At 38.0% G+C, this 18298-nt stretch overlaps 2 protein-coding genes across 3 annotated transcripts; both read right to left on the bottom strand.

The window, feature by feature from the left end:
* Nucleotides 1-6194: 6194 nt before the first annotated feature.
* On the bottom strand, nt 6195-11159 carry gabrr2b (gamma-aminobutyric acid type A receptor subunit rho2b). 2 transcript variants are annotated; one of them, XM_079474787.1, is made up of 11 exons: nt 10976-11159; nt 10317-10423; nt 9155-9260; nt 8981-9067; nt 8823-8890; nt 8068-8291; nt 7915-7997; nt 7397-7537; nt 7170-7322; nt 6792-6988; nt 6195-6683 (listed from the first exon to the last, which is right to left on the bottom strand). In XM_079474787.1, exons 4-11 carry the CDS (start codon nt 9009-9011, stop codon nt 6387-6389), a joined length of 1194 nt encoding a protein of 397 aa, XP_079330913.1. In that variant the 5' UTR covers nt 9012-9067; nt 9155-9260; nt 10317-10423; nt 10976-11159; the 3' UTR covers nt 6195-6386. The 2 variants fall into 2 exon arrangements, with proteins under 2 accessions (XP_079330913.1, XP_079330912.1); XM_079474786.1 differs by lacking the exons at nt 8981-9067; nt 9155-9260 and having other exon boundaries at nt 10976-11153.
* A 274-nt stretch (nt 11160-11433) lies between these two features.
* On the bottom strand, nt 11434-17262 carry ube2j1 (ubiquitin-conjugating enzyme E2, J1). Its single transcript, XM_079474799.1, has 8 exons — nt 17068-17262; nt 16525-16598; nt 16169-16300; nt 15964-16048; nt 15468-15573; nt 13847-13976; nt 12934-13053; nt 11434-12853 (listed from the first exon to the last, which is right to left on the bottom strand). The coding sequence occupies exons 1-8, from the start codon at nt 17096-17098 to the stop codon at nt 12584-12586; spliced, it is 948 nt and encodes a 315-aa protein (XP_079330925.1). The 5' UTR covers nt 17099-17262; the 3' UTR covers nt 11434-12583.
* Nucleotides 17263-18298: the final 1036 nt, after the last annotated feature.

Genomic DNA, 18298 nt, shown 5'->3' with positions numbered 1-18298 from the left:
CATGGTGAACGGCTGTAGTCTTTGAATGAATGTAAATGGATAAGAGACTTCACATGGGTGTGCGAAGTCACCGAAATTATATCACAAACTCAATTTTTGGGCTATTGCCTTTTTCTCATATATTAACTTTGCTTTGTGTTATTTAGTGAAATATTATATATTAATGTTTTGTGATTTAAGCTTATATAATGACATTTTCAATCATTTACTATGATCTCAATGCCCTGACCTTTCTGTTGGAAACTGCATTCAAGTAGACTACTAATTTCCAATGTCTTCAGTGTGTCACATACTGGGTGAAAAGCAAAATATAATAAATTATAAATAGGCAATATTAAGATAGATTATCAAAAGCATTCTCAATATTCTCAATAACTATAGTCTTGATATTAGACATAATACAACAATGGTTATGTGTCCTGCCCACAAAAATGAGTTGGAAGTGTTTTTTATCACACCATTGTTTTAAATTATATCTTACGTATATAGTTACATTTCCTTTATAAAAGGTTTAGACCGTACCATCTTTAATCTTATTTACATAGATTATAAAATCCCACCATGAACAAGAATTTAAATCGCTAAAAACCTGAGTAGGACCTGCTAAGAACTACCTTTGACCAGAGCACGTCACGTAACCTAGCAACCATTCGCCAATCAGGTGGACGCACCATGCAAGCGCGAGTTCAAAGCTTCCTGAGGAGAAAACTTCATCGTGGACGCGGATTCAGACGGAAAAGAAGCAAATATATATCGAGGTGAGTAACAGTGCCACAGAAATAGGATCTTTAGTAAATGTATTCTACAGGCGACATTTTTCATTTATATTTGCAAACGTAACTTTAACTTATAGCGTTTTGTGACAGAGCCAAACCAACCGCGTAAGGTAAAGCTAAATTGCAGATTTAGTTTTCTTTATGCGAATACCATCCCATTCACGCTCAAAAAACACCAACAAAGTCGAACCAGCTGCAATTGCTAGTTTTAAACAAAAAAACGAACCAACCGACAAAGCTCGAGACACATAACGTTAACGTTAACCTCGAGACTAAAAAAACAGGGTTCATTTAACGTAACAGAGATAAGTTTACAAACAGTAAAGTGTAACGAAATATCCTTGGTTTCATAATTACGTGTATATTTTTTTGTATCTGTATTTACAGTAAGCGATTCATTGCAAGTGTTAATGAATTGGATTTAAGACATTTAATGGCCTTGTGGTCATTTAACTGATTTACAGTAACTGTTCAGTTTAAATTGTGTTAAACTACAGTTCTAGCAGATATGAGTAATTCAGGTTTTCATGTAGGCATAATAGCAGATAATGTTATAGGCTAACATTCACCTTTATTTTATCTTTCTCTTTAGATTATGACAGACCTTATGAGATGGACTTCTGTTCAAGTTTGCCAGCGGCTAAAAGATATCGAATTGGGGGAATTCTGTGAAACTTTTTTGGGTAAGGTTCAAGTATTCTGCAATTGATGTACCAGTGCCCTAACTGCCATGTAAGAACATTCACTTACAACAAATACCTCAGACACCTGCGGTATTTCCATGAAAGTGAGCCACATTTCTTTGTTGTATGTGGACACAGTGGCTGCCTAAAAAGGTACAAAAGAGTAAGTTCTTTACGTATCCATTTTTTTCAGACTCATAAAATCCCAAAGTGTGCCAAGAAAATATCCCCCACATCATTACACCACCACCAGCCTGAACCGTTGATACAAGGCAGGATGGAGCCATGCTTTCATGATGTTGACGCCAAATTCTGACCCTACCATCCGAATTTCACAGCAGAAATCGAGACTCATCAGACCAGGCAACGTTTTTCCAATCTTCTACTGTCCAATATTGGTGAGCCTGTGCGAATTGTAGCCTCAGTTTCCTGTTCTTAGCTGTCAGGAGTGGCACCCGGTGTGGTCTTCTGCTGCTGTAGCCCATCCGCCTCAAGGTTCGACGTGTTGTGCATTCAGAGATGCTCTTCTGCATACCTTTGCTGTAACGAGTGGTTATTTCAGTTACTGTTGCCTTTCTATCAGCTCGAACCAGTCTGGCCATTCTCCTCTGACCTCTGGAATCAACAAGGCATTTTCTCCCACAGAACTGACGCTCACTGGATATTTTCTCTTTTTCGGACCCTTCTCTGTAAACCCTAGAGATGGTTTTGTGTGAAAATCCCAGTAGATAAGCAGTTTCTGAAATACTCAGACCAGCCCGTCTGGCACCAACAACCATGCCACGTTCAAAGTCACTTAAATCACCTTTCTGCCTGATTCTGACGCTCGGTTTGAACTGCAGCAGATCGTCTTAACCATGTCTACATGCCTAAATGCTTTAAGTTGCTGCCATGTGATTGGCTGATTAGAAATGTGCGTTTACGAGCAGTTGGACAGGTGTACATAATAAAGTGGCCGGTGAGTTTAGTATTGTGCCTTATTTAAACATAACATGGCATAGTTGACTGGAACAGGTTATAATGTCATTGATCACTTTAGTATTGACACTTATTTGTTACATTTTATTGACAACCCTCATTTATGACAATTTAACTTCCCTTAATAGCTAGATGCCGGAGAAGATGAACGAAGCATCAAGGAACATCTGTGAGCAATGAAGGTGGAAACTGAGAAGCTTCGACCAAATATAGAGCTCAGAAAAGAAAAGTTGGCACTGATTAAATGCTACCAAATAAATTTTGTGTCCAACCACAGCACAGAGGAGGCTCTCTGTGAGTTCACGTGTTTTAGACTGGCCAAAATAGTAAGTACAGTAGTATATTAATTGGCTCCTTTAATTGAGTTATGGCTATATTTTAATACGTGTCTTTTTTACTTAATCGGAAGCTACTTTGGATTTTGAGAGACCACACATCTGTTGATGTGGACCAACGACTTCTTGCGCAGCTGTCTGTAATGGCACCTCGAGTCCTTGAAGAGTCCCCTGAAAGAGAGATTCAGGCGCAAAATTGAGGACTGTGTAAATGGCAGACTAAAAAAGGTAATTCAATCTGCACTGCTTAGATAGTCTCCCTGCATGTTTCTGTCTGCACAGTAATGAATGTTTAAAAAACTAAACAAGTATTTGGTGAAAGCATCCACCATGTTATGTCAACCTAATGAGGTTATTGTATTTACCTGCACTGTTCAAGTAGGACCCAGGGTTGCTGTTTGAGGTTGAGGTAAGCCATGAACATTTGATTACAGTTTGAAGAACTTATTGCACATTTTTTACATTGAAAACACTGAAATGGAACATTTACACAAGTAGTAAACTTAGTTAGTTATTTACATTCACACTCCACAGAAGTCATCTGCATTGGTTTGGTTCCGATCGGTCGAAAAACCAAGGACTAGTTCGCAAAAGTAGGTTTTTTACATCATCAGCGATAACTCGCAAACCGTTTGCTGGACAGAAGTGGTTCCAGAGGCAAGTTTCCTGTAGCTCAGTGGTAAGAAATAAATTGTATCCTGTATTTATTCTAACTGTATATCCTGCACCTGCTAATTGCACTTCTGGTTAGACCTAAACTACATTTTGTTACACTGTACTTGTATATGTGTAATGACAATAAAGTTGAATCTAATCTAATTTTGTATTGCCTCTGTTTATTCCCTTTATTTAAGCATAGATTTTATTTGCTGCTTAAATGCATAAATTTAAAGGTTTTTAAATCTATGGTGTTTTGATACGATTAAAAAATGTTTTTTAATAAGTGTCATTTATTAAAGCATTTCAACTTGTCTATGGTAGTATCTGGCATTAAAATGAGCCCTATTAGATAAATTAAAACAATATACGACACCTGTTATGGTTCTACCTAGCACCTTTTGATAAATGCTATAACGCTTCTTTATAAGTAGGTGCCATATAGAAGTTCTCCTATGATTATGATCCAGAGAACCATTGTTGGTTCTGTTGAGCACCATTAAGCATAAAGTGCTATATGGCACCTTTAATGGTTCTACATAGCACCATTTGATAAAGGTGCCATATAGCACCATTTAAAATAGGTGCTATATAGCACTAAAAATGGTTCCCCTATGATTACGAGCCAAAGAACCACTTTTAGTGCTATATAGCACCATTTGTTTTTTGTGTGTATTGGTAGGTGAGCGCTCATCTCTCATGTGTCCCCTGATCCATTATTATCCACTTTCACTGTTACAGACAAAGGTTGTTGTCCTGGTTTCAACTTTCCTCCGTTCACACAACCTTGAGCTTGAGGTGTTTACAAAAAAACACAAAGGGGGTCTCGAAGCTTGGTGAGAAGATAGTTTGGTTCTTAATCTCTCATGTGGCTGACATGTTTTTTCATTCTTGCCAGGAAGAACGTTTCTGGCAAACAATCCGATGTAAGCCATAGGAAATGACTGGGGTTAAGCCTTAGCTATAGGATTAAGATCATGTTTGCATGAAAATATGGCAACAGCTAAAAGCTGATGTGTACAAACTGCGTTCTTACATACATAGACGCCGTATTATTGTCGGTTTCTATGAGGCACTATATGCAAGTCACCCGCCAAATTGCAACGGTCAACGTTGGTCTGAGAGAGCAAGTCATATTTTTACATATGAATATCAAATGTTGAGACAAGATAAAATGGATATTATCAAAAACATGACAAAATATCCACGGTTTAAAAATACAAATGAAACACAAAACAACAGCTGCTAGTTTACATTAGCATTGAAGTTAGTGCTTGAAATGATTTTTTTTGTTAAACTGGTGGTCAACCTGAACATGTATTTTCATAGTCTCAGCCTCAGACGTAACACCCACGATCCGATGACTGTACGTCTGATGTTTATGGCACACATTTATGGATTAAACATTGCATGAATGCTGATCCTAATTCGTTATGATTTTATATTCCTAAATAGATTTTTAAAAATGTGGGGAATACATTTTTATTGTCTTGTGAATTGCAGTTAACTCTCGTTAAAGCTTGCTAAGCTCTGGAAGCTTGTACGTACAATCTTTCCTCTCATATGAGTATTATGTGGAACAATCAGAATGTGCTACGCAGAATTAAGGCTTATTGTAGTAACAAGGTATCAAAATGTGAAGTGCCCAAGTTATATATTGGAGGTATGGAGTTCAATAATATGAATGTAATAAAACAAAAAAAAAGATTAATGATAATCTTAAATCGAATTATTTTTTATTTTGTCTTGTTGTGCAGCACTGTCGAGCTTGTGCAGATGCAGCAGTTTTTGCCAGAGGGGAACTGGAATCCCCTGGTTAGGCCTGGTTTCCCTCCGAGGTTTATTTATCCTCCAATGGAGTTTTGGGTTCCTCGCCACCGTTTGCATACTGTTTTGCACTGTTTGCCTGCCCTGTTTGCCTGGCTGCTAGAATATTATAGTTTTATTTAATTAACACTGTATATATGAATGTATAGCCCGTCTGATATTTGATCTGTGTTTAGACTTGCATAACGTTATATGTTTTGCTTGTAGTCAATGTTTTCTTGTTCAGCTGCTTTGTAACAATGAAAATTGTAAAAAGCGCTATATATATATATAGCTGACCTGAACTAATAATTATTGGATTAGGAAAATTCTAATCAGGAAGTTTAGTAGCGGAAATTAAAATATCCTTTTCTTTCTACTATTAAAATCTGGTCTGGTATAAATACAATAAAATGTATATTTTTTAAATTTGTCATAATAACTACCCCTCTAATTTTTTACATTCTAAATTTAAATTGGACATAACTTCGCAATGCACATTCTGTAAATCTAATCTTGAAACAATTTCACATGTATTTGCTTAGTGTGATTTTACCAAGGATTTCTTGGCTTATTCTTTTCTGCTTACAACAAACTATTTATTTTTGATGAAGTTAGTATTTAGTATTTCTTCTGGGAGACACAGTCAAAGGAAATTGATGAAATGTTAAAAATTTCACCTTCATAAATGTAAAGTTACTGATTGTTGATCTTCTGTAGAACTTTAAATCGCCTATAAAATTGTTGTATGTTATATGACATTTTATCTATGCCTGAATTATGTTGTAGTTAGAATGGACTAAATAACAAATAATTTTTATATACTTCAATATTTAACAAGCTGTTTGCTTTGTTGGGTGGGGGTCACCCTACTACCACAGCTTTAACCAATCACCTGTAAGTCCTCATGTGAGCCAATAGGGAGAATTGCATCAGAGGCAGAACTTTTATAGCCATTTGAAAAGAAAAGAGCGTTGTTTATTTGATCATTTGGATGTCACGCTTTTCTTAAAGGGACAGTTCACCAAAAATAAAAAATCATAATTTATGACTTTCTCCAAACATTCATGATAGTGAGACATTGAAATAAACTATATATCTAAGGACACTTCTGATAACACGCCACAAACATGAACCCATTGTAAGGCACGTCAGCAGTACACAGACCAGTAAATGACATTAAACAATATAAAGGCCCCTGGGAAGATCATGCATGAGTATGAGTCGATGATGTGGGTGTTCTGAATGATGCGGAGGCCACGGAGGGATTTTTTCCTGCTTCCGGCGCCGTCACCTTCCACAGACAGATGCACATGCATGCGGCCCTGTTTATCTTCCTCTTCGGTGGTTTGGGTAAATCCTGCCAGGCCGTTGCTATCAGTATTACTGTACGCTCCCTCCAGCATTACAGTCCTAGAGTGGGACGCATCACATGCGCAGGGTGCATGCTGTCATGAAAAAACAGAACGCTTTCAGTAATCTGTCCTGTAGTGCTACAGTGCAACTATAGTGTTTGGGATTTTATTTGTATTGACGCAGGACAGATGTGTACTTGCCTTCTGTCTTAACTTGCGTTCAGTCCCATCCTTCACCGTGGTTAAATAGTTCACGGCCGCGTACTCAAGAACAGACAGAAAGACGAAAACGAAGCTGACCCACAGGTAAATGTCCACAGCTTTGATGTAAGACACTCGTGGCATGGAGGCGTTTACTCCCGTGATGATGGTGGACATGGTGAGCACTGTGGTAATGCCTGCAGAAATAAATGCCAACGATTAATATAACATATAATATATTATATATCAGTTTCACTTATTCTAGGAGTACTTGGACCTAGAACTTTAACAGACTTACATCATCACAACTGACATAAAGCCCTCGACACATTTCAGCATTTAGTTAAAAACAACCCCAGTGTTTGTTTCTGAAATCACCTAAAGAAACTCTGGCAGGAACGGCTCTCCGGTCGATCCAGAAGGATACCCAGGACAACATGACCATCAGAGTGGCCGGAAAGTAGGTCTGCAGCAGAAAGAAGAAGATATGACGCCGCAGAGTGAAGTTGATGTACAGACGATTGTACCAACCTGCAGGAGACAACGATAACATCAACACATACATTAAACAATATGAAAGTCTGCTTTAACCCTTTGATCTGTACCTGTGCTGCTGTAAAAGGCCAGTCTGGAGGTTGTGTGGAACTCCTGAATGAGGAACTGAGAGAGAGAGATTTTATCATCTGTGCTCAGTGATTCATCTCCACTCTTCCAGTAGAGCATCAGGTCTTCATCGGTGTAGGCATCTGAACATAAAGCAACATAAACCAGTTCTGGCAAGCAGTCCTGTGATATTTAGTGTTAGAATCTAAGGAAGCATGCAGGGGAAGCGTTTAGGGGAAATATGCTGGAAATAATGCAAGAGAAGTATGCAGGGGAGCATGTTTGGAAGGAATGTAGGGGAAGTGTGCAAAGACAAACTGCAGGAGAAGTGTGCAGGTAGAGCATGCATGGGGAAGCATGCAGGTAAAGGACACAGGGAAAACAATGCGGGAAAGTGTCCAGAAGAATGAAGCATGCATTAGAAACATTCAGGGAAATATCGCATGCTTGAAATCATTCATGGGAAGCATGCATGAAAAGCATTGAGAATAATCATGCAGGAGAAGCATGCATCACTCACAGCTCTCCAGCTCAAGTGTGCAGGTCTGTGTGTCCAGCGGGAAGCGGCTGAAGTCCATATTACACGCTGAAGTAACGGTCACCCTGAAGTACACACGTTCAAACATGACTGTGATTGGTAATGTCATGCGTACTTCTGCTCTCTTCTGCTTACCTCAGGCTGTAGAGAACTTTGCCGTCGGGATAAACTCTGATCATCACGTTCTCTGTGGTGGTGTCATGGATGAAGGAACGTTTAGAATGGACAAAGAACACGTCGGGTACCCAGATCTTCTTCACCAGTCGACCATCAAAGGTCATGCTTTTATTGGTTTTACTGGGAAATGACAGACGCTCGTCCTTCCAGTAGTGTCTCAGGTAGAGCGTCATGGTGAAGTCCTGTATTATAAAACATGATGCGATGTTAAACACAAAACAACATTACCTAAACCTGTTAGTTTGCCTTTTTTCTCTTTTAATAGCTTAATTGCATAGTACAGTGAAGAGATGACAGAAACATGAGATGGCGTGAGAGAGGAACAGGACAGGTCATTTGAACCCAACACGTAAAGGCAAACAGCTAAAGGTGCATTAAACAGCAAACTGCAGCCCATGCAGCTTTAATGATGTCTTGATGAAATGTTCCCATCTGTTGGCATTACTGAGAGCTTTCAGCGAGTTTCAGATGGACGAAGCGTTCTGATTGGCTGCTGGGTCACTGGATTATCCCCATAGCATGTTACGTAACACCAGATCTTCCCTCGCTCGTAAACATCAGCACTGATACGATAAACAAAAGCACGTCTAGATGTCATATACTTTTAGAGGGAAGCTTAATCACAAATACTGAGATTGACATATAATCCAGCCATTTACACTCAAATATCATCACACCGAGGATCAAAGGTTAATAAAAATCACTCTTTTTACCATATCGACCTCTGAGATACTGTCCAAACTCTCCACCTGCACATCTACTCCCACTGGCACTGCTGGGCCTGAACAACAAACACACATTTCTTCACGTAAATGAATCAATATCAGGAATATGTAACCTAATGGAAATACAAACATGTGTTTAAACGCACATACACTCATCGTCCACTTTATTGGCAACATCAGTTCAATTGCTCAGGAACACAAATATCAAATAAGCCAGTAGACACGAGCTTTGTCTGAAAGTTAAGCATTATATTTATGATAACAAAAAAGGCCAACAGTATTCTCAGATCAGCAGAGGATCATAATTAAGATTTGGATACCCTTGAGGTCTTGGGCGTGTCTCAGTCCATCTCCTGAGGGCCGCGTGATATGTCCAGTGTTGGGTGTAATTTATGTAATTCGTTACTGTAATTTAATAACGTTTCCCTTAAAAAATGTAAAGTAAGGGATTACTCTTATTAATTCCAGTTACTTCTGAAGCAATTAACCTAAATACTGTGTGTAATATATGTATGTGTGCAAAAGTAGAATTGACATCAAAATTCAAACTCCAACTTTAAAATACTCGCTTTAATGTATAATTCTCACATTTGTAATACTTTAGTCAGTTAATAATACCACTTTATGTAGTTTTATATGATTTATTATGAATTAGAGTCGTTTCATGTGTATGCTTGAATCCCTTAACTAATCAAGGTTGATATAGTATAAAGAAAGTATTTAGTAATAAATAATTCAATACACTATTGAATATGTAATGAGTATCAAGTAATGAATACTTTCCCAACACCTGCTATGTCTTAAAGAGCACTTCATCTTTTCATATTCAGGCAGCTATAATACACTCAAATAATAATCACATGTAAATGCCCTCTGGAGTTCTGCTTCAGAGGAAGAACTGGCAGAAGAGGCTAAACACTTTATTTCATGTATGAAATGTTCATCACTGTGAACCAACCAACAACATTAAAAACGCCAGTAGTTTTCCAATGTTGCCACAAACATCCTGACCAACAGCACTCAAGATTATTCTGCATGTTAAAAATGATGTGGTTATATGTGTATGGGGTGTCAGAGACAAACTGATTGGATCACTAAATGCAGCAGGTCGCGTTCAGCTATCTTGGTTACAACAAATTTCTTCTGCAGTAAATTTTTACAAGAAATTTTAATTTATTGATTCTTAAAATAGAGGGAGATTGAAATAAAACTGACGGTAAACGTTTTTTTCATGGTACCATGTCTGGCACTAAGCCAAACTAACACTGGACAGCTTTCACAATGTATTTTTTGATCATTTACAGGATCTTTGAATTGCAGTGCTGATATGGAAATAAAAGCATCAAAAGAAGTATAAATTTATTGTAGAACGTATACATACGGATCAACTAATTTCATACTTACAAACAAATAAATAAATGAAAATAAGCATTTTAGAAATACCAACATTTTATTTGCACAGATTATTAAACTTTGCTTTACCTGCAAACGCTGGTCTCATGGTGAAATCATGATCATCAACACGCAGGAGATGATCTGACTTCACCTGATCTGTCTTGGTTTCATCCAACATTTTCTTGAAAAGTGGACTGCGAAAATAAACAACAGCTTTCTCATACAGACATCCGTAAAGTCAATCAACTCAATCACTCCATTTGAGGTGTGACATGTAGACGATCATTTCCAAATGTTTATGTTTTCAGGCTAACTTTCTTTTATACTCTTTTTTTCAACACTGATCCAAATGAGAACATAAATGTTATACCAGCAGTGCTTATTTCATATTAAATGAATGCAATGGAGAACATATAATACAAATCATCCGATCATTTAGGCTTTTGAAACACCCAATTGTTATCAACTGATACATAGAAATTGATTCGCTCATGAAGCGCTGGAATATTCAAGCCAGGTGTCCTGTTAAAGTTTTGCTCCATGTTGTTACATTTTATATAATAAAACGATTTATTTACTGTGATAAATTTACTGACCCCGATCTCCCCCATTTAATTCATAAAAATCGACACGTTTAAGCAACTTTTCAAGAAAGTGTTATCAAGTAATAATATCTCATCGGGATTCCATGTTTTCTGAAATGTTTCACTTCTTTAAACAGGTTCTGGTGTAAGAGACGCACTTACTTTCCGTGTTTGTGATGCGGAGTTGAAACTGAGTTTTGGTGATGCTGCACTGGTCTGGTCCTGATGCTGCGTCGCATCCTCCGGCAGTCCACGCTCGCACACGCGCACAACACAAGCAGCGCGAGTCTTATAAAGTCACACATGGTGACGGACCTCGCGCGTTCAGTCGAGTCGCAGCATCCTTCCATCTATGTTCACGGCGCGTGAGGAGATGAACACGGAGATATTTGAGCGGTGAGCTGCACGCAGGAGCCGCACGCGCGCAGTGATTGGCCTATAGCAGGAGCAACGCGTCCTATGGGAAATATGACGACATTCCCACAATGACCAGGACCCTTTTACGAAAATAAATGTTTTACTACAAATAAAATCAAAACCCACAACAGGCTTCCCAGTCCGAACTGGTTTTTTCGCTGACGTTATAAATGTTCAAACACACAAGTAAGAGGCTAATATTAAATGACAAATTATATTTTGTACAGATTTTTGCTTTATTTCATTATTTGTCAGTATACTGTATATAAGACATGTGCATTTAAACATTAGGCCATCTACAGAAAAAGCGGATTGATTGGTCCTTACTAGGCTGTTTTTAGGAGTAACAGATTTTTTTAAGTCTACAACATTAACATCTGAAAAATTGACCAGCTTACTTGACATCAGTTTAAAAACTTTAAGATCTACCTGTAAAATAAAACATTTTGATAGTTCTAAAAAACATGCACGTACCAGCTGTACGGATCACTTTAGCTAGTGTTTAATTAAAATATGACAAGCACACGTCTACATGAATACAGTGTTTAAATGTTTCATTCTGTTCAGATTTTACTCATATATTTAAATCAGGCGTAATGTTAATCAGTAAATGTTGCACACTGAAACTGTCACTATGCACACGCTAATAATATACTTGTGGACAGACCTCAGATTTCACCAGAAAAAGCTAAATAAGATCATTTCCCGCAATGTGACATTATTTTTATGACAAACAACTAAGTGTCTCACTTTGCTGTGATGTTTCTTATTCTAACATGTCTTGTACGGACATTTTTTTAAAATCGTTATAAATGACAGATAATACAACAAATAGAACAATTATGTGCTTTGAGTAATATAGCATTATTGTTTTAGTAAGGACAATTAAGTAATGTGATTAAAGGGACGGTTCACTCAAAAATTACAGTTCATTCATACGGTTTCTTTCTTCTGCAGAACACAAAAGAAGATTTTTTTGAAGAATGTCGATAATCAAACAACACTGAACCCCATCGACTTCCATTGTATTGACACAAAACCACCGAGACATTTGTCAAAATATCTACATATGTGGATGAATAAATGATGTCGGAATTTCTTTTTTTTGAGTGAACGTCACTAACTGTCATGGAACGAAAATGCTGCTAATGACACAAAGCAAAAACGAATGGTCCTTTAATTACGCTTCATTTTCTATATGCAAAATATAAAAGCTTTTTTGGGGAGGTGACGGTCTTCAACTAAACCTTTCCTGGTTACGTTACAGAACCTTTTATGAAATAAATGAAGCTGCAGTGGGCTGAGGAGAGATGAACGCAGGACAGACAGTCAGATGATGAGCAGGTCTACAGTTCACAGCTCATAATCAAACTTATACTCGTGGGCCAGATAGATTCTGCGGAAGATGAGCGCAGCGAGAGCGAGCGTGAGGAGGACGATCAGGACGGCCGAGCCCGTGTGACTGGTGTCCTGTGGAGGTTGCTGGGCGACGGGCGATGCTGTGAAGGCGGGGTATCTCGGGGACTGGGTCTGGTTCTGTGTGCGTCTCTGCCGTGGACTCGGCGCTACTGAAGAAGACGGACCTTCAGTTGAGGTCTGAGGAGCCATAGAGGTTGATCCAGACTGAAGAAGAAAGACCAACGGTTATTATGAAGAGTCCAGAATCATGAGAGTGAAGAGGAAGTAATGAATGCTTTTGTCACCTGCTCAGCTGATGTTGAGTCTTGTGAGTCTCTGTCGTCTGCGGTGGGTCCGCTGGTGCTGTGCTCTGCAGCTTGACTGGAAGCTGCGGATGCACCGCCACTGTCGGAACTGGATTCAGCCTGATCACACACACACACAACCTCTGTCATCATACACCTGTACTCAAGAACTTGTTCTAACAAAAAGTCAATGTTCTGTATTAATAGGCAAAATAAATGTTTGTCATGTGTTAAGAAATGTATTGTTTTTCTCTCCATTCATGGTCAATTAGTTGTCACTATTATTGTAGTCAGGCAATAAAGTAACTTGAACAAATTATCTTCAGTTGAAGAAATCAATCTATGGTTTTGCGTATACTGAACAAGATTAGGCTAAACATGTTCCTAAGATTATTTTGTTTTGGTTCGTCCAAAGAGTGTCAAAAAGACCAGAACCTTAACAAAGAGTATTGCAAGAGTTTGAAAGTTCCCAGCATGCATTGCAGCATGCTCAATTTTTAGAGTTGAGTTGTAAGTGCATGCCAAGGTTTTGATGTACAAACTTGCTGCATAATTAAAAGATTATATAATTAAAAACTTTTTTTAGATCAAAGCTTTGGTCTATCTAAGCAAAAAATATTTACAATTGAAGTACTCGACAAATAATCAATTTATATGCTCTATTTATGTTGAGTCAACAAAAACAACAGCGCAAATTTGTGGACTTTTGAAAATTGGGTTAATTTTTTAAATCAGCAAAGAGATGGTTTTGATGCACAAACTTGCAGCATAATTAAAAGATTATATAATTAAAATCTTTAATCTATGCAGATCTGTTAAAAATAAATACAAATGTTATAAAAATAAAAAACTTTAATTATTACATTTTAGCAGATTGAGACATGTCTGTTGTGTATGTGTGTTTGTTTTTCACCTTAAAGTTGATCTGCTGGGCGAGTCTGTGTGCCTGAGGGTCAGCGGGTCGAAGGTCACTGTCAGGAGAGAGAGCCTGCAGAGCAGTGCGCATACAGCTGCCACACACCTCACAACAGAAGTCCTGAGACCTACAACGCAAACACAAACATGAACACAACCACACAAGAACAACCCCTGACAGACAAGCACAAGCTAATGATCTCCATCACATTCTGGAACTAAGAACATCTTTAAAATCAGCATAGAGGACAAAATACCCATCCACAAATATCTAATTATTATATAAAGATGTAGTTGAGCTGATTGATGATTGTGAAGTCAGTGCTGTTGACACACACAGATGTGTGTTTGATGTGTTGTGTGTTAATGTGCTGGTATGTGTGTGTTGGGGGGGGTGTTTAATTAGGATGTGTTGATAAGAGATTCCTTACTGAGACCAGAGATCTGTCACACATCTCCTTCTGTTTTTCTATCTAAAGGACTCTACAGGCCCGCACATGTCATTGTGATGGATCAGCTGGACTCAATAAACACATCATGATCTCTGGAGTGCCATGAGATTTTCACACAATGAGAGAGTTTCACTGCAGAACAGCATCTAAACTCCAAATCTCACACATAAAGGTTTCGTATTACACCAACTGTTGCCAAACAAACCCAAAATGTTACAAGCGAAAAGTAGTAAGCTAGTTATAAATCACTAAAGCAAACGGTTTTTCACAATCACTTTCTCTCCCATAAACACAAGAAGGAATTACATTCCATTCGTATATGGAACATTTTAACAATACATAATCACACAATTTGATGTGGCAGCTTCCATCTCACAACTCCTGTTAATACATCAATGCACAATATCAGTATGTCCTGGTCAAATGAAGTTGGGATGTAAATCCTAGAAGAGATGGAAAAGCTGTCGGTGTAATGTTCATCAAGGCTTGATAACATGGTAGCATGAGGCCTAGGCTTTGTTTTCCCCAGGCACACAAGCAGTTTGCAGTAGATGCAAAAATGTGAAGGGGACACATTCACATCAATCCCTACGTGCTAATAAATAGATGTTGCTGAAAACCCCCTTATGGTGTACTTTGTCCTCTACTAGGCGAAGCTGATACTGCAACATTCAGATGGATTTTCTCACTTAAATGATGGCTTAAAATGTGTCTTAAACCGAGGGGATTTGTGTCAAATCTAATGGGTTAGACAGTACTTAAGTTACTCTGCAGGGAAATATTAATTTCAGTTTAAACTTAATTTAAACCCACAACAAAATTAAGGTAACCCTCAAGGTTTGGTGTTTGGCCCGCACTTCTTCTCAAGATACAAAGCCCCAATGGTTATTCTGTAACATCTCAGGCTTATCTCTCTCTCTCTGGGATGAAATACTGTTGTAGTTTGTTGTAAGATTCAAAATTGAACTGTTCCACCTCACCACCTGGATGGATTAATAGATGGACGGGCTTTACACATCATAACTTCAGTTTAATCTTTTATTCAAAAATATTCAAGTGTAACTAATCGGATGTTGATTAAATAAGGCTTTGAATTGAAATGTTAGAAAAGTGACCAAAGAAAGAATAACAGAAGACTGATAGGGTGATGGAAGGGTTTTTTCTTACTTTTTGGCGAGGGCTCTTCTCTCCTCAGGAGTGTAATCCAGAGATCCGATTGCGCCTTCTCCTTTAGTTGGCATGAATCCAATGATCGCTATCAATGCTGTACGAACTGACACAGAAAAAAACACATGGCTTGATACTGGATACGGGGGAAAATGAACAATGCATGTTGCTCTGTGACTTTTGTGTTTTGCTGTGTATCTGTGCTTCAAATTTGAGGAAATAAGGAATAATGTTAAATGACTCCTATTTTTAGGAACTTTATTTTTTGCAATCCTTAGATTGTACTTTTGAGATTTGAACATTGAAATTATTAATTTTGTAATGAATCAGTGTCAAGTCATGAGAAATCTGTTTGACAGCTGAATAAACCACCGAATTGCGAGTCATTTTCAGTTTCATGTACTAAAAATACATTTAGATTTGGATAATGATTTCATTTTCAGAGTCAGTTGCATTCATGTAAATGTAGATTGAGAGAGGAAGTAGAGATACACACTGCTCCACGAAGGCTGCCATGTCTCTGGATGGTGACCAGAAATACTAAGACAGATCTTCTTCCCAACTTCAAACCTTCCATTGGGCTGAGGATAAGAGAACATTTTATATTAGCCAACACATTCATTCAGACAGAAACATTGAAGGACGGCAACAAAATATCAGCAGAAAAGAAACATCCGAGTTCAAACATAAAAGAGTCTTACAGTGAGAAGAATGATGCTGGGGGGCTTCATGGGGTATTCAGGGGGAAGCACGATCCGACCGTGATAGACTCCGCCATCAAAGTCTGAGTCTGGAGGTCCTCTGACGGAGAAGTGCCATTCAAACAGGTTATCCTGTACAACAGATCAATGCCATCATGAGCACAACTCTGATCCAAAACCTCACATCATCATCATCTGTGATTCACATTCTACAACACATGTCAATGCATCACATTTACCTCATTGTAAAAGCAATGATAATTGAAACAATTGTATTTTAGATGATATTTGCTAAAAGTTTTGAGGGTGCATAAGGATACACATCACATTAAAAAAACAGTAGACAAACGTCTCACCTCCAGTGGTTGTGCGTGATAATGTTCTGTTGGGTCCCGGAGCTCCGCAGCCTCTTTCATCAACCTTTTTACAGCTAATAAACCAAGAAAAACAGCTTCTTATTGTCACAGTTAATACTTCATTTACTGTAACCCAAGCACGCTGGTAAGCATTAACTGAATACAGATATACACATGACAAACTTCATGACCCCAATAATAGCTATAATAGTGTGATTCTTTATGGCATTTTCCTAATCTTCAAAACATTTAATTCACAAAACATGTTGACATATGTTTAGGGTGCCAGAGACATCTGGTTTTAAACAGTTATGTGATCAACAATAACAACGTGTCATCTCAGAAAAAGTAATAACATCTGTCCTCTGGGTGTTTAACAGCTCAGATGAATATAGACATAGAGGAATGTAAAACTACAAAAGGGCTCTCGATTGTGTAGAGATGTTCTGGCATAATGTACAGTATATGAATGAGGTGACAAACATTACGACACTACACAGGACTCGCGACATTAAAGGTGTATAGTGTGTGCTGTTGTCATACCTGGACTCTTCAGGTTATATTTGCTCTCCATGACGCTTGCCGTGTTTCTGTCGTTCTGTTTAGAGTCGACAGGTGTTTATCTACAGCTGTAATCCTGACGTGGCGCTACCGAAAGCTTTTCTCCTTCTTTCGAGACGAATTTGCTCATATGTCACATGAAGAATGAAAACAGGAAGTACAAGCGCATTTTGAATCGCGCAACTTTATTGGTGCCCTACAGACGAACATTCGATGTGACGTAATCGCCGCACCCTGTCCTGTGCTTTAAAATGTGTAAATCTATTCAAATGTCTTTCCACAGAGTGAATCGCACAGCACCTGCGCTATTTACTGTATAGTGTAAGATATCTGATTTAAATGTGTGACGTTATGAACATTTGAATATATTCATCATTTCTTTTTTTCAGCAATCACATTCGATAGGTTTGAACAAAAGCTCAATAGAAACACACTTAATTCTGTAATAGTTTTGACACGTCTCATGTTTATTGAAAGCTAATGTGTTATTGGGGGATATGAATAACTCTCACAAGCATAATGCTTATATATCGTGTGACGTGTGCAGTGATGAAAGAATTGAAGATTATTTGAAGAGCTTGGTTCCAAAATGAGATCAAAATCCTGTTTTTTATTCTGCAGTCCAATTAATATCAATTAATCGGCAGTTGGTTTGTTTCGCAACACAATCAAAACATGATTATTGAAAACAATTCTCATCTGGAGCCAAACTTTTCATTTTCTTGTCCAGGGGAAAGGTATTTCTATGTTGTTTTTACAATAACTTAAATGTTTTCACGGGGTTTCCCCTTCTCATTCGGATGCTTTCTTGCTTTCCCTCTCAAATGTATTTCCATCAGAGGAGGTTCATGTCCTCGGAAACACATGTAAGTCTGAGAGCATGTGAAGGTGTGGTGACGTGTGACAACATACAGGTGTGTGAGTGTCTGTACACGGTTTTACTTGCATTTACATTTATTTCACGAAAGCTTCTTATTTAACAATCCCTCTGGATCGTATATTTTTTATTAAATATACTAAATAAGTGTCTTCATTGTATGGTATTGCGATAAAGACATTGCACGTTCACTACTCTAAGTATCAAACTTAGCAAAATAATTATAGCAACACTTTATTATCAGAATCAGAAAGAGCCTATTGCCAAGTACGCTTGCGCATACAAGAAATTTGTTATAGTGATATGTTTCCAGTAGGCTACAGAGACAACACACAC

This window comes from Barbatula barbatula, assembly GCF_947034865.1.
Source record: "Barbatula barbatula genome assembly, chromosome: 15".
NCBI lineage: Eukaryota > Metazoa > Chordata > Actinopteri > Cypriniformes > Nemacheilidae > Barbatula > Barbatula barbatula.
Note: the sequence above shows the minus strand (reverse complement) of the source record. Positions and strands in the feature narration are given on the sequence as shown.

Excerpts from the sequence above, each read along its gene's own strand:
- gabrr2b (XM_079474786.1), bottom strand. The coding sequence starts at position 11,118 with ATGTGTGACTTTATAAGACTCGCGCTGCTTGTGTTGTGCGCGTGTGCG. Across the intron at positions 7,538-7,914 it reads CACACTTGAGCTGGAGAGCT|ATGCCTACACCGATGAAGAC; the intron begins GTGAGTGATGCA and ends CTTTATGTTCAG. Across the intron at positions 6,989-7,169 it reads TCCTGCCAGAGTTTCTTTAG|GCATTACCACAGTGCTCACC; the intron begins GTGATTTCAGAA and ends TTATTTCTGCAG.
- ube2j1 (XM_079474799.1), bottom strand. The coding sequence starts at position 17,098 with ATGGAGAGCAAATATAACCTGAAGAGTCCAG. Across the intron at positions 16,301-16,524 it reads ATCACGCACAACCACTGGAG|GATAACCTGTTTGAATGGCA; the intron begins GTGAGACGTTTG and ends TCTGTTGTACAG. Across the intron at positions 15,574-15,963 it reads ATGGCAGCCTTCGTGGAGCA|TTCGTACAGCATTGATAGCG; the intron begins GTGTGTATCTCT and ends TTTCTGTGTCAG.